Source organism: Plecotus auritus (assembly GCF_963455305.1).
Source record: "Plecotus auritus genome assembly, chromosome: X".
Classification (NCBI taxonomy): Eukaryota; Metazoa; Chordata; class Mammalia; order Chiroptera; family Vespertilionidae; genus Plecotus; species Plecotus auritus.
In genome coordinates this window covers 2720787-2737220 of record NC_137784.1, presented here as the reverse complement: position 1 = coordinate 2737220, position 16434 = coordinate 2720787, and the positions used below count along the sequence as shown (strand labels likewise).

The window sequence follows — 16434 nt, the reverse complement described above, 5'->3', positions numbered from 1 at the left end:
AAAAGGCACACAGCTGGCCAGTGTGGCTCCGTGGTTGAGCGTCAACCCATGAACCAGGAGGTCAGGGTTCAGTTCCCAGTCAGGGCACACGCCTGGGTTGCAGGCTCAATCCCCAGTAGGGGGCGTGCAGGAGGCAGCCGATCCATGATTCTCTCTCATCGTGGATGTTTCTATCTCTCTCTCCCTCTCCCTTTCCCTTCCTCTCTCTGAAATCAATAAAAACACATCTACACTAATAAAAGAGTAAGATGCAAATTGACCATACCTTCGCGACACCCACCAGCCAATCAGGAGTGAGTATGCAAATCAACCCAACAAAGATGGTGGGTTAATTTGCATGACCAGGCACCGAGCAGCCATGGTGATGATGCAGGTGTTCCGCACTGCCCCAGCCACTCCGGGCCTCTGGGCAGTGTGGGAAGGCAGAAAGCCGGTTCCAGGCCAGAGCGAAAAGGCGGCTCCGGCCAGAGCGAAGGCGGTGCCGGCAGCCAGGGGAAGGAAGGCCCATTCTTGCACGAATCTTCATGCATTGGGCCTCTAGTTAAAAAATAAAATAAGCCGAAACCGGTTTGGCTCAGTGGATAGAGCGTCAGCCTGCGGACTGAGGGGTCCCAGGTTCGATTCCGGTCAAGGGCACGTACCTTGGTTGCGGGCACATCCCCAGTAGGAGGTGTGCAGGAGGCAGCTGATAGATGTTTCTCTCTCATCGATGTTTCTAACTCTCTATCCCTCTCCCTTCCTCTCTGTAAAATATCAATAAAATATATTAAAAAAAATAAAATAAAATATAAAAGTCACACAACATCTGGGGATCGCAACCTTTACTTTAGGGACGTGCCCTTTCCGAATTGGCGTGCACACGGTGAGGGGACGTGGGGGCCAGGTGAGGGGCTTGGGGCAGTGGGGGCCCCACTGTGCAAAGTACATGATTTTCTATCAACTTGGCTGCACACCTGAAGTCAACACAGAACAATGTTGACCATAAACTGCAATAGGAAAATGTTATTTATTTTTATTTTTAAAATATATTCTATTGATTTTTTACAGAGAGGAAGGGAGAGGGATAGAGAGTTAGAAACATCGATCAGCTGCCTCCTGCACACTCCCTACTGGGGATGTGCCTGCAATCAAGGTACATGCCCTTGACTGGAATAGAACCTGGGACCCTTGAGTCCGCAGGCTGACGCTCTATCCACTGAGCCAAACCGGTCAGGGCTGCAATAGGAAAATTAAAAAAAAATGCAAGTTTCTCCTCCCTGTCGTACCCAGCGATCAATCCCTGCTACCATTTTAAATCCCATGGCTAATCTACACTAATAAAAAGAGAAATATGCAAGTTGACTGTACCTCTGCGATGCCCACCAGCCAATCAGGAGTGAGTATGCAAATTAACCCAACAAAGATGGTAGGTTAATTTGCATATGCAGGTGCGGAGCGGCCGGGCAGGGCAGGATGCCTGCTATGAGGGGAAGGACGGGGGGCGGAGGGAGCTACAGGAGCGGTGCTCTGCCGGGAGCGAGGACCTGCAGGCTCCCAGGCGGCCGGAGTGAAGCCAGGGGGAGGAAGGCCTATTCTTTTTATTTATTTATTTATTTTTATTTTTCTTTATTGATTTCAGAGTGGAAGGGAGAATGAGGGAGAGAGAGAAACATCAATGATGGCAGAGAATCACTGATCGGCTGCCTCCTGCACGACCCCCACCGGAGATCGAGCCCGCAACCCAGGCATGTGCCCTTGGCCGGAATCGAACCTGGGACCCCTCAGTCCACAGGCCATTGTTCCATCCACCAAGCCAAGCCGGCCAGGGCAGGAAGGCCTATTCTTGCACGAATCTTCGTGCAACGGGCCTCTAGTGTGTTATAATTGAGAGAGACCGCCCTTCCTGGACTTAAGCACAGTTCTCAACTCCCTCCTGCCTCTGCGAGCCTCTAGCACAGAAACCTCCACCAACACTTTAAAAAAAATGTATTTGTATTGATTTCAGAGAGGAAGGGAGATGGGGAGGGAGATAGAAACATCTATGATGTGAGAGACTCTTCCGTCGGCCTCCTGCATGCCCCCTACTCCTTCCTCCTTCATCTCCTCTTCCTTCTCCTTATTCTCCTCCTTCTCCTCCTCTTCCTCTTCTTCCATCTGCTCTTCCTGCTCCTTCTTCTTCCTCTTCATCCTTCTCCTTTCTTTTCCTTCTCCTTCTTCCCTCTTCTTCCTCCTCCTTCTCCTCCTCTTCCTTCCCCTTCCTCCTCCTCCTTCTTCTCATCTTCTTCCTCCTCCTCCTCCTCCTTTTCCCCCTCCTTCTTGTTCTTCTCCTCTTCCTCCTTCCACCCCCCCCCAACCAGGGCTTGGGATCGAGCCTAGTCAACCCTGCTTGACTAGGAATCAAACCCGTGACCCTTAGGGTTTGAGCCCCTGCAACCGGGGCATGTCCCCCGGACCGGGAATCAAACCATGACCTCCTGGTTCATAAGTGGATGCTCAACCACTGAGCCACACCGGCTGGGCTGTCGCACGCTTTTTATATGGTGGGTCATACTCCGGCCCGGAAAGACGTGCAAACCTAAAAAACTGGGTATCGTTTCTCAGATCCGCCTCCCACTGACACGTGCCCCTGTGCCCCAGACAGATTCCCGTCCGCCTGCCCGGAGCCCCACGTCTCAGGGCCGGGAGCTTGCTTCCCAGACGGTCGAGGTTCTCCTTGTCTCGGTTCCCTCATGCACAGCGTGTGGGCGGTGGGCTCCCTGCCCCGTTGGGGTGTGTAGGGCACCAGGCCACCCACCTGGCCATCTCCCTGCAGAGTGGGGGGCGGAATGATAATAAGACGACCGTCCCCATCGTCATCATCACAGCATCATCTCCACACTTGGAAACGTGGACACGTCTCCTGAGAAACCTCCACCAACAACACCTGCCCAGCTCCTCGGAGGCCCACGCCTTCTCTCCTGGCACCTACTCGTCTCTGTCCAGCTTCCTCGTGTCTCACCTGCCCCTGGACGGCCGTGTCCCCCACGACCAGCGTTCTGTGCACCGTGCACGGAGGTCCTGCCATGCAGCGAGGAGCCGACGACCACCAGCCGTATGGACATCTGGTCGACCCACTCCTGCTCCGGCGTCCTGCCCCACGGACGGACGGCTCCCATGGAGACAGAGTCCCAGACTGTGTCCGGCCATCCGTGAGGGGCTGCCTTCCGGAGCTGAACTGAGAGGAGAAGGCCAAGTTTATGCCGAGGCGAGGACTGGTTGCCATCAGAAAGGGGGGGAAGGAAGTCAGAGGCGGTTGCCCTGACAACGTGGTGGCAACCACAATTCCTTTCAGTTTCTCCAGCAGCCAGGAAGGGCCGCGATGCCCCCATTAAAACCGTCATTGTTTGCTTCCCATTCTCTCCCCCGCGTTTTGGGCTGTTTCGGCCCTTTAGAATGAGAACTTGGCCTCTAAGATCTCAACTGTCGACCCCAAAGGTCCTTTCTCACTCCTGAGGCATGGGTAGACCTCAGCAGATGCTGGGAGGACGGGCCCACACATCCGCGAATACAAATGCATCCTCTGTCCCCGTGTCTCGCCCCTGTCTCCCTTCCCCCTCCCCCCTCCCCAGCCCTCCCTTCCTCTCCCCTCTTTTCACTCTTGACTGTGTCATTTCGAAGGCCAACCTCACGGGCTGATGACTCCAGAAAGGGCCCACACGTCGGGGAAGTCCTTCTCCCACCGGGCCGGAATCCGAGAGAAAGTAGGGAACGTCTCCTCCGCGGTGGCTTCCGCGTTTCTGTATCCGGAATCAGGAGACGATGTCCGCGCAGCTGCAGGGAAGGAGGGAGAGCGCCGGGCAGAATGGTTTCACGGCCAAGCACCACCTGGACCACGGACAAGCGTGGTTAGAGGGGGGACTGCACGGGAACACACATCTGTCTGCAGGTTCGTCTTCCTGTTGTTCAGGAGGCGTGAGCTTGTGTAATATACATATACTAGATTCGTGCAAGAATAGGCCTTCCTTCCCCTGGCTTCGCTCCCGGCCGCCCGGGAGCCTGCAAGTCCTCACTCCCAGCCGGAGCGCTGCTCCTGTAGCTCCCTCCACCCCCCACCTGCCCCCTCATAGTAGGCATCCTGCCCTGCCCGGCCGCTCTGTGCCTGCGTATGCAAATTAACCGGCCATATTTGTTGGGTTAATTTGCATACTCACTCCTGATTGGTTGAGGGGTGCCACGGATGTACGGTCAATTTGCATATTTCTCTTTTATTAGTGTAGATGTATATATGTTTTTATTCATTTCAGAGAGGAAGGGAGAGGGAGAGATGGAAACATCTCCAGAGATTCATGGATCGGCTGCCTCCCGCACGCCCCCGACTGGTGATCGAGCCTGCAACCCGGGCATGTGCCCTGACTGGGAATCAAACTGTGACCTCCTGGTTCATAGGTTGACGCTCAATGGAGCCACACTGATCAGGCTTGTGTGATATACTTAACCCATTTTCATTAGGGCAAGACTTACGTACCTCAGTACGGTGTATTACTCCACAATTTTGGGGGGTAGTGGGGGTGGGTTCTCTCATAGGCAGTGAGCACTAAACTTTTATTCCCTGTAAATGCCCCTGTATGTGTTATGCCTGTGTGTGTGGGTTGGGTTACTCAATCTTGGCTCTGCTGACATTTGGGGCCAGATTCTTTGCTGGGGGCCGTCCTGTGCCCTGTGGGGTGCGTAGCAGCATCTCTGGTCTCCACCCTCTGGATGCCAAGAGCATCCCTGCCACCCCCAGGAATGAAACACATTTCCCCTCAGACAGGGTAGTGTGTGCCATGGGGCCAAATAGCCCCTGTCGGGAACCCTGGCCTGCTTCTCTCTCGTTCTACTTTACATCTCTCTCTCGACCGAGCTGTCTCGAGTTCAGTGTTGGTATTTAGATACGTATACCTCCATCTGAGCACCATGTAGATATCTATACTAATAAAAGGGTAATATGCTAATTAGACCGGGAGACCTTCCGGACGTCCTTCCAGACAAAGCCATGGTGGCGGGGCCGAGGCAGAGGCAGTTAGTGGTGATCAGGCTGGTGGGGGTGGGGCAGTTGGGGGTGATCAGGCTGGTGCGGGGGGAGTTGGAGGTGAGCAAGCTGGCAGTTGGGGGCACTTGGGGGCGATCAGGCGGGGGAGCAGTTGGGGGTGATCAGACCGGCAGGGGGGGGAAGTTGGGGGTGAGCAGGCCGGCGGGGGGGGGCAGTTGGATGTGAGCAGGTTAGCAGGGGGGGCACTTGGGGGCGATCAGGCCAGCAAGGGGGGCAGTTGATGGTGAGAAGGCCAGAGGGGGGGCAGTTGGGGGTGAGCAGGCCGGCAGGCAGGTGAGCGGTTAGGAGCCAGAAGTCCCAGATTGTGAGAGGGATCCCAGATTGGAGAGGGTGCAGGCCGGGCTGAGGTACACCCCCCACCCCCGTGCACGAATTTCGTGCACTGAGCCACTAGTCCTAGCTAATAAAAGAGTAATATGCAAATTGACTGTCACTCCAAGACACAAGATGGCTGCCACAAGATGGCTGGCAGGGGAGGGCAGTATTGGGCAGTTCGGGGTGACCAGGCTGGCAGAGGAGGGCAGTTGGGGGAGACCAGGCCAGCAAGGGAGGGCAGTTAAGGGGGGAACAGGACTGCAGGGGAGGGCAGTTGCGGGGGCCAGGCCTGCAGGGGAGGGCAGTTAGGGGTGACCAGACTGGCAGGCAGAAGCAGTTAGGGGCAATCAGACAGAGGCAGGAGAGCGGTTGGGAGCCAGCAGTCCTGGATTGTGAGAGGGATGTCTGACTGCCCGTTTAGGCCCAGGATCAGGCCTAACCGGGCGGTCGGACATCCCTCAAGGGGTCCCAGATTGGAGAGGGTGCAAGCTGGGCTGAGGGACAACCCCCTCCCGTGCACGAGTTTCGTGCACCGGGCCTCTAGTAGATATATAAAAGCCTAAGCGACTGAATGACCGGTCGACCGGTCGCTATGATGTGCAGTGGCCACCAGGGGGCAGACGCTCAATGCAGGAGCTGCCCCCTGGTGGTCAGTGCGCCCCCACAGCCAACCTCCCGTGGGCCCTCTCCCCGGCCAACCTCCCTTGGCCCCTATCAGCCCCGATCGCCGGCCAGGCTGAGGTACCCCACCCATGCACAAATCTGTGCACCGGGCCTCTAGTATTTAGATATATATACACCCATCTAAACACCATATCTATCTATCTATCTATCTATCTATCTATCTATCTATCTATCTACTTACCTATGACTCTTATTACATAGTCAGATTTCTTCTTTGAAAGAATAAACTCCAGTATACCCACCAATCAGAAAAGAAGGGATAGGGAGAGAGAGAGAAACATCCATGAGGAGAGAGAATCATGGACCGGCTGCCTCTTGCACGCCCCCTACTGGGGATCAAGCCCACAACCCAGGCATGTGCCCTGACCAGGAATCAAACCGTGACCTCCTGGTTCAGAGGTCGACGCTCAGCCGCTGAGCCCCGCCGGCCGGGCCCGCCTCTCTGCCTGCAGCCGACTCTGAAGGCACGTCAGGGGGGCATCTGTGCTGTCGTCATCTTACAGAAACACTGGGTTTTTCTCCCTGAGCGGACGAAGGTAGAATTCTTCATGCTGCCTCTTTTCCTCTAAATGTTGGCTGGGGTTTGGTTTGTGTTTGGCTTTTATTTACTTGGTGGACAGTCCTGAAATCCTCACCTCTTAGGACGTCTCTGAGGAAGCAGGATGTCTGGTCGAAGCTTGAAGCCCTGGATCGCGTGCAGGTAAGGAAGGAGGCCAAACCGCCAGATCCTAATGGCCTATTTGGCTGTGTCCCACACCTGGCCTCCCGCACGCCGCCGTCTGCTCACGGCTCTGCAGGGAACACGTTGTCCTTGGAGCTGAAGTCTTTGTGCGGCGCAGTCTGTCCCCGGCCGGGGGGACTGCTCTCTCTCCCCCGTCACCTTCCATTCATCACGTGTCCTCCAGCGACGGCTCATTAAAACACGCTCCCTCTTGAAGTCCATATGAAAGTAACGCAGAGCCATGATGAACGGGCCGGACCCCGCCGCGGCCCGGCAGAACGCACTCCCAGGCCCTCCGTGGGTGTGATTGATCGTTCCGCACTCTCCAACGGACATCGCATAAATCAGCGCCAGGAGAAAGCACGCGTCGCCGGGAAGCAGCGTGACGGAAATCCTCGCTCAGTCGGATCCACAAAAATGGGAAAATCGGGTATTTCTAGTCATTCTTTCACCTGCTTAGATCCTCCCCACCCCCCCCCCCCGAATGGAAATGAAACGCAACTCGTCTAAACCTTGACTCTGCAGCCTCGATGGATCTAACAAGGTGGTAGATTTCGCTCTAATGTCAGCAAAGCGTTTATGGAGTGTGTCCCAGAAAGGCGTTACTAAAACCTTCAGTAGTGTCTGACCAGCGTGACTCAGGGGTTGAACCACGACCTATGAACCAGGAGGTCAGGGATCAATTCCCGGTCGGGCACATGCCCGGGTTGGGGGCTCCATCCCCAGGGTGGGGCGTGCAGGAGGCAGCCAATCCGTGATTATCTCTCATCATTGATGTTTCTCTCTCTTCCTCTCTGAAATCAATAAAAATATATTTTTAAAATATACTCTGAGCCTGACCAGCGTGGCTCAGTGGTTGAGCGCCGACCTATGAACCAGGAGGTCAGGGTTCGATTCCTGGTCAGGGCAGGAATGTCACCCGGGGGCTCAGTGTCCTGCTGTTGCATATTATGAAATCGAGTAATATCTGACCTTCCTTCTGACCCTCCCAACAGGTGGACTGTGTGTGTTTCTCGTTTGGTGTCGACCTTTCTCTAAGGAATGGCTGTTATTTTGGAGAGAATTATTAGAGGAGTTAGGGAATAAGCATAAAGTGTCGGCAGGCAGAAAGTCCCCTTTGCTATTTATTTGTTTACTAGAGGCCCAGTGCACGAAATTTGTGCACAGGCAGGGTCCCTAGCGGCTGCTGGATGCCGGCTGCCGGCCGCTGGCCAGGGCCTTCCTTCGTTCCACGCTGCCCCCTGGTGGTCAGTGCACGTCATAGCAATCAGTCAAGCTTCCAGTCGGTCAAACTCCCACTCAAGGGGACAATTTGCATATTAGGCTTTTATATATATAGATTTATTTATTTTTATTGATTTCAGAGAGGAAGAGAGAGGGGGAGAGAGAGAAATATCGATGAGGAGAGAGAATCCTGGATCTGGTGCCTCCTGCACGCCCCCACTGGGGATGGAGCCCGCAACCCGGGCATGTGCCCTTGATGGGAATCGAACCCTGACCTCCTGGTTCCTAGGTCGATGCTCCACCACGGAGCCACACCAGTGGGGCCCCTTTGTTCCTCACTGGATTTGAGAGGTTTGCTAGGAACTCAGGGGTGGAGAGAAGCCAGCACGGCCGGGTACCATGCCCCGGGGACACTCTACCCCCCTTTCCTGGGGAAGCCCCTTGTGTTAGAAGACAATGACATGTTATTAGTGTGTTATGCGCGTCTTGTTTTCGGCAGGGAGGTGGATTACATGGCCCTCAGCGCTCTTCTCTGAACGGTAATTACATGGTGTCATCGAGTCAGAATGCCACGGTTTACAAACATCCCCCGAGAGATTTGGGATCGCGTTCTGATCGGGGAGAACGGGCCTGGCCCTGCTGGGATACCTTACGCCGTCACATGCGGGGCGACAGAGGTATCCGGCCCCAAAAGCAGTTGGCGTAGAGGCGGCTGTTGGTCCTTTGCAGGAGGGTCTCAGGGCTCCGGGTCCCGGGCGGTCCTGTGAGTCACTGGGAGGAAGTCAGAATCCCAAGAGCTCACACCCGGCCAGGGATTGAGCATCGACCTAGGAACCAGGATGTCACGGTTCGATTCCCTGTCAAGGGCACATGCCCGGGACGCGGGCTCGATCCCCAGTCGGGGGCGTGCAGGAGGCAGGCGGTCCACGATTCCCTCTCATCATGGATGTTTCTATCTCTCCTTCTCCCTTCCTCTCGGAAATAAATAAAAACATATTAAAAAAAAAAAGATCAATGGAAAAAATGTCCTCGAGTGAGGATTAAAGAAACCGTTTTTAATTGCTCATGCTGATGGCTTACGCATAAGAACAGCTCTCCGTCGTCAGCCTTCCCAGGCCGGACAGTGACCTAAGCGACCTCCTGAACGCTGCCGCACCGGCTGGCGGTCTACCTTCGTTTTCTGCTAACATTTCTCCCGGTTCCTTCTCCATTTTGTTCGTTTATAAAACACCCATCCGCGGAGAGCAAGTACCAACGGCAACAATGAGGGAAAGGAAACATCTGAGGCGACTCCTAAACACCCCTCCTCACTCAGGGTTACAGTAAACAGTGGCGGGATGCGAATTTGCTACATTGTATCTTTCCCGGCGATGACAGCCCAGGGGGGCCATTAAGACCCGTGTCCGTTACGTCTCCACGTGGTTTTCCGCGTCGCTCATGCATTTTTCTCTGCTTCCATCACCGTTTTGGTTCCTCGTGGGACTGCAATGGTGCTGACCTGGTTTTTTTTACACAAAACACTCCACTTGTTGGTTGGGTGCACAGCTTCCTACTAAAACTGCTTTTATGTATCTATTTTATTTTTTAAAATTATATTTTTATTGATGTCAGAGAGGAAGGGAGAGGGAGAGAGAGACAGAAACATCCACGATGAGAGGGAATCATGGATCGGCTGCCTCCTGCACGCCCCCCTACTGGGGATTGAGCCTGCAACCCGGGCATGTGCCCTTGACCGTAATCGAACCCGGGACCCTTCAGTCCGCAGGCCGACGCTCTATCCACGGAGCCACACCGGCTAGGGCTAAAGCTGCTTTTGTTTTATTTTTTAAATATATTTCATCAATTTTTTACAGAGAGGAAGGGGGAGGGATAGAGAGTCAGAAACATCGATGAGAGAGAAACATCCATCAGCTGCCTCCTGCACGCCCCCTCCTGGGGATGTGCCCGCAACCAAGGTACATGCCCTTGACGGGAATCGAACCCGGGACCCTTCAGTCTGCGGGCTGACGCGCTATCCTCGGAGCCACACGGGCCAGGGCTAAAGCTGCTTTTAAAAGCCAGGAGGAGAACATGGCCCAGACGCAGGAGGGAACACGGAGATAACGTGTTCTTTGGTGGATGTCCCCGGGAGAAACGGTTCTTATTTTCAGGGAAAATGTATCAACCTCAAGGCACGTTGCAATGCATCCCAAACCACCTCGGCCCCTGGGGAAAGGGCCTGCTGGGCCCGGCCGGCGTGGCTCAGTGATTGAGCATCGACCTAGGAACCAGGAGGTCACGGTTCGATTCCCGGTCAGGGCACATGCCTGGGTTTCGGGCTCGATCCCCAGTAGGGGGCTTGCGGGAGGCAGCCGATCCATGATTCTCTCATCATGGATGTTTCTCTCTCTCCCTCTCCCTTCCTCCCTGAAATCAATAAAAACATATTAAAAAAGAGAAAAAAGCCCTGACCGGTTTGGCTCAGTGGATAGAGCATCGGCCTGTGGACTGGAGGGTCCCGGGTTCGATTCCGGTCAAGGGCATGTACCTTGGTTGCGGGCACATCCACAGTAGGGGGTGTGCAGGAGGCAGCTGATCGATGTTTCTTTCTCATCGATGTTTCTAACTCTATCCCTCTCCCTTCCTCTCTGTAAAAAAGAATAAATAAAATATATTAAAAAAAAGAGAAAAAAGATCAACAAATCAACAAATGACAAGTGCTGGCGAGGATGCGGAGAAAAGGAACCCTCGTGCACTGCTGGTGGGAATGCAGACTGGTGCAGCCACTGTGGAGAACAGTATGGCGTTCCCTCAAAAAACTAAAAATGGAACTCCCCTTGGACCCAGTGATCCCACTTCTAGGAATATATCCCAAGAAATCAGATACACCCATCAGAAAGGATATATGCACCCCTATGTTCAGAGCAGCACCATTCACCATCGCTAAGATTTGGACACAGCCCCTGTGCCCATCAGCAGATGAGTGGATCAGAAAACTGTGGTGCATCTACACAATGGAATACTACGCAGCTGTGAAAAAGGAAGGACTCTTACATTTGCAACAGCGTGGAGGGTCCTGGAGAGCATGATGCTGAGCGAAATCAGCCAGTCGGAGAAAGATAAATATCACATGATCATTTGTGGATTCTAATGAACAACATAAACTGATGAACAAAAATAGAGCTGGAGACAGAGAAACATCGAACAGACTGTCCATCCTCAGAGGGAAGGGGGAGAGGGGCTTTAGAGGAGGGGGTAAGAGATCATCCAAAGGATCTGTGTGCATGCATATGAGCATGACCCATGGACATGGACGATAGGGGGGTGAGGGCATGTGCTGGGGGGTGGGAGTGGCCGGGGAGAGGTCAATGGGGGAAATAGACATACGTAATAGTTTCCAGGGGTCCTCAAACTTTTTAAACAGGGGGCCAGTTCACTGTCCCTTAGACCGTTGGAGGGCCGGACTGTAGTTTAAAAAAAAAACTATGGACAAATTCCTATGCGCACTGCGGGCCCGGGACGCGTCGGCTGCTAAGCAGGACAGGCAGCGGCACCCGGCGGGCCGGATAAATGTCCTCGGCGGGCCGCATGTGGCCCGCGGGCCATAGTTTGAGGACCCCTGGAAACCATAAAGAATTTAAATTTAAAAAAAAAGAGAGAAAAAAGAAACATCAATGAGGAGAGAGAATCATGGACCGGCCGCCTCCTGCACGCCTTACACTGGGGATCGAGCCTGCAACCCGGGCGTGTGCCCTGACTGGGAATCGAACCGTGACCTCCTGGTTCCTAGGTCGACGCTGAACCCCTGAGCCACGTTGGACGGGCCGTCACTTCGCTCCTCAGCATTGCTTTCCTTACACGAGCAGATGGGGCGACGGGGAGAGGTCCCCGGCATTGTGAGCATCCACACCCACCTCACAAGGGGGGTGGAGAGTTTCCGGTGAGGGGTGAGCCTGCCCAGAGCGTCCACGAGCGGCTGCACTTGCTCCTGGACGCGTCTTCGTTTATTAGGTCCCGGAACCAGGCCTCGGCGGTTCGGCTCATCGCAGCCGCCCTACGGCCCGTGCTTCCTCCCCAGTGTAACCTGAGTCCTGTGGGAAAGGTTAGCCATCACACTTAACGCTCCACACCTACTGGGGGGCGGGGAGGTGTCTTTCAGCAAAACCCATTTCTCCTGTCTCGAAGGCTTCCAGGCGTTCACGGCATTTTGCGGAGCGAGCGTGATTGACTGCCATTGTCTCCTGGTCATGCACATTTTTAAAAATATTTTTTATTGATTTCAGAGAGGAAGGGAGAGGGAGAGAGAGAGAAACATCCACAGCGAGAGAGAATCATGGATCGGCTGCCTCCTGCACGCCCCCTACTGGGGATCGAGCCCACAACCCAGGCATGTGCCCTGACCAGAATTGAACCCCGGACCCTTCAATCTGCAGGCTAACGCTCTACTCACTGAGCTAAACCAGTTAGGGCCACACTATTATTTTTTTAATATATAATGAATTTTTAAAATATTTTTATTGATTTCAGAGAGGAAGGGAGAGGGAGAGAGAGAAACATCCACGATGAGAGAGAATCATGGATCGGCTGCCTCCTGCACGCCCCCTACTGGGGATCGAGCCCACAACCCGGGCATGTGCCCTGACCGGGAATCGAACTCGGGACCCTTCAGTCCACAGGCTGACATTCTACCCACTGAGCTAAACCAGTTAGGGCCACTATTATTTTTTTTTAATATGCACTGAGTGGCCAGATTATTATGATCTCTGAACGCATACTCATCTGGCCACTCCGTGTCTATCCTATATAATAATAAAAGGCTAATATGCAAATTGTTCCCTCGACCAGGAGTTCGACCAGCAGGCAGGCGGGCCAACCGCCCATGTCCCCTCCCCCTGGCCAGGCTGGCTGGACCCCACCCATGCACGAATTCATGCACCGGGCCTCTAATATATATATATATATACACGTACACTGAGTGGCCAGATTATTATGCGTTCAGAGATCATAATAATCTGGCCACTCAGTGTATAATGAATTTTTAAAATATTTTTTATTGATTTCAGAGAGGAAGGGAGAGGGAGAGAGAGAAACATCCATGATGAGAGAGAATCATGGATCGGCTGCCTCCTGCACGCCCCCTACTGGGGATCGAGCCCACAACCCGGGCCTGTGCCCTTGACCGGGAATCGAACCCGGGACCCTTCAGGCCACAGGCCGACGCTCTACCCATGAGCCACACCAGCCAGGGCTGAACGGTGTTCCTCACTCGAGCTTTTTGAAGAATTATTTTTGCTTTCAGGGGAGAAAAATCAAAAGGCCGGGAACGGGGAAACTGGGAACGTGCTGTGCTAAGGCGTGGGGGCAGGCGATGGCGGCGCCGGGTCAGCTCTTTGAAGGCGGTGGGCAGCACCCACGTTTGATCTGGTGACACCGATGAGAGACCAGCCCGGCTGTCTGATCGCCCCGGGGGCCCGGGATGATCCTCCTAAGCCAGCGGCTCCCCCGCCTGATGCGCTCGGCCCCTTGATGGGGCTGCGCTGGCTTTGGGCCAGAGCCAGCCTTTACCACAAATGCTGTGCTTTTTGTCTGTTGTCGGGCGGCTTACCTGGTGAAGGGATGGTTTTGCGCCTAGGAACGCCGCCCCCCCCCTTCCCCTTCCCCTTCCCCTCCCCCTCCCCGGGGCGGGAGGTTGCAATGCATTGGGTCCTGGTGTATTTCATTCCCACCTGGCCCAGCCCCAGGAGCGCACCTGGCCTCCCCACGGTGGCCCGTTCATCCGGGCTCACCCACATCCCTGAGGGCGGCAGGCAGGCCCCTTAGAAGTCCTTTGTGGCGGCAAATAGCAGGAGGCCGCTGAGTGATGGAGGAGCAGGCATGGCTGGCTGCAGGAGCTGACGGGGGAGGGGCTGATTTGAGAAAACAGGAAGCCCCCAGCACGAAGAGGAAGCAGACACATTCGGGGTGTGTGTGCGAGTGTGTGTGTGTGTGTGTGTGTGTGTGCGCGTGTGTAGAAAATTTCTGCATGGAAAAGCTCCTTGAATAAGTTCAAAAGACAGACGAGCCGGCCGGCGTGGCTCAGGGGTTGAGCGTTGACCTACGAACCAAGAAGTCATGTTCGATTCCTGGTCAGGGCACATGCCCAGGTTGCGGGCTCCGTCCCCAGTGGGGGGCGTGCAGGAGGCAGCCAATGGATGTTGGTGATTCTCTCTCATCATGGATGTCTCTCCCTCTCTCTCTCTCTCTCTCTCTCTCTCTCTGCCCCCCTTCCTCTCTGAAATCAATGAAAAATATAAAAATAATAATGCAGCCAGGCCGGCGTGGCTCAGTGGTTGAGCATCAACCTATGAACCAGGAGGTCACAGTTCGATTCTTGGTCAGGGCACATGCCCAGGTTGCAGCCTCGATCCCCAGTGGGGGGCGTGCAGCCGGCAGCTGATGGATGAGTCTCTCTCATCATGGATGTTTCTCTCTCTCTCTCTCCCTCTCCCTTCCTCTCTGAAATCAATGAAAATATTAAAAATAATAATAATGCAGCCAGGCCGGCGTGGCTCAGTGGTTCAGCGTCGACTTACGAGCCAGGAGGTCACAGTTTGATTCCCGTAGGAGGCGTGCAGGAGGCGGCCGATGGATGAGTCAGACGCTCCTGTAACTTGTCCACATGTCTTTCTGTCTTTGCAGAACAACGGCTCCCTGGACTGGTGCCAGAACCACAAGCAGTGTTCCAAGGTACGTTCCTGTAAAAAGCGGCTAATTTTGCAATAATTACGGGGTCCCGGGAACTTGCGGCGGTGGCAGAGAGAAATCGCAGGCCCTCTTCGCCGGAGCCCACCAGCGGTTACACTTGATGCTTTTGTAGAACCTGGTGAAAGCAGAAAATTGACACGGGTGCAGTGTGTACACACACACACGCACACACATGCGTCTACGGGGTTTATCACACGTGCAGTTTCAATTAGTGTAGCCACCACTGAAATCAAGATCCATGTGTCAACATTTGTATCGACGGCCTTATTTCTCTCTTTATTCCATGCTTTTTAAAAGATATACTTTTACTAGAGGCCCGGTGCATGAAAATTCATGCACCGGAGGGGGTCCCTCAGCCCGGCCCACCCCCTCTCGCATCCGGGAGCCTTCAGGGGTGGGAGGCGACCCGGGGATCAGGGGAAGGTGACACCCCATCACACCTCTGCTGCTGCCACTGCCGGCAGCGCAAGCCTTGGCCGGCCCTGGTTACCTGAGCCTCGGGCGGCCCTGGGCAGCTGGGCAGCCGCCATCTGAGGCTTGCCTGCATTTCAGGCCGTCCCTGGGCAGCTGGGGGGCTGGGGGGACTGGGTGCCGCCATCTTGTGACTGTGGGCGCCACCATCTCTGAGGGCGGGGCAGTCAGTTAGCATATTCCCTCCTTATTGGCTGTGGATGCCACCATCTCTGAGGGCGGGGCAGTTAGTTAGCATATTCCCTCCTTATTGGCTGTGGGCGCCACCATCTTTGCAACGACGTGAGGGTCAATTAGCATATTCCCTCCTTATTGGCTGTGGGCGCTGCCATCTTTGCGACGGCGTGAGGGTCAATTAGCATATTCCCTCTTTATTAGATAGGATTGATTTCAGAGACAGAGAGAGAGAAACATCCATGATGAGAGAGAATCACTGATCAGCTGCTTCCTGCATGCCCCACACCCCGGGCATGTGTCCTGACCGGGAATCGAACCCTGACCTCCTGGTTCACAGGTTGACGCTCAGCCCCTGGGCCACCCCGGCCGGGCGGGGATTAGTCTTTAAGGTGCTGTTCCCTGCAGACCTGGCACTGACGGTGGTTGTCGGGGTGACGGCCTCGGCCTGCAGGGAGCACGCCTTTCCTCCTTCTCCTCTCGGGGTTCGTAACTCACTCCCTTGACGTTGCTTCCCCTTTGGTTGGGGGGGACGTGTGGAAAAGCAGGGGTCTAGGCCGGGCTGGTGCCTGGCCTGTTGCTTTCTCAGCGGGAGTTGGTTCTACGCGGCCATAGCGCCAAACGCCTCACCATGCCCCAGGCGGCTCGGAGCCTGATGGAGCGGCGGGGAGGACGGGTTTTGCTGGTGTGGACATCTGGGCGGCCTCCTGGGACCTCTGGACATTCAGGGAGGAGGGTCAGGCCTCGGAGAGACACCCAGTGTGGCTGCTCAGGGTCTTTGTTTGCTGTGAGATACTCGCTGACGCATGTGCAGTGCTGGGAATCCACAGACAGGGCCCAGCGACACCACGTCTCGGGAAAGGAGGGAGCGTGAAAACCGGGCACCCCGGAAATGCACCCCCAAAAATGCACCGCCCAAAATGCACCCCCCAAAAAGCACCCCCAGAAATGCACCCCCGGAAACGCACCCCGGGAAATGCACCCCCAGAAATGCACCCCCCAAAATGCACCCAAAAATGCACCCCCAGAAATGCACCCCCAAAAATGCACCCCCGAAAATGCACCCCCAGAA

The 16434-nt window shown here is 54.9% G+C and overlaps 1 protein-coding gene across 1 annotated transcript in view; it reads left to right on the top strand.

The window, feature by feature from the left end:
* Nucleotides 1-16434, top strand: part of ANOS1 (anosmin 1) — an 87951-nt gene that overhangs the window by 10686 nt on the left and 60831 nt on the right. The window contains exon 2 of the mRNA XM_080652529.1: nt 14652-14699. Coding sequence (XP_080508655.1) covers nt 14652-14699 — 48 coding nt within the window. The remainder of the gene's footprint in view (nt 1-14651; nt 14700-16434) is intronic.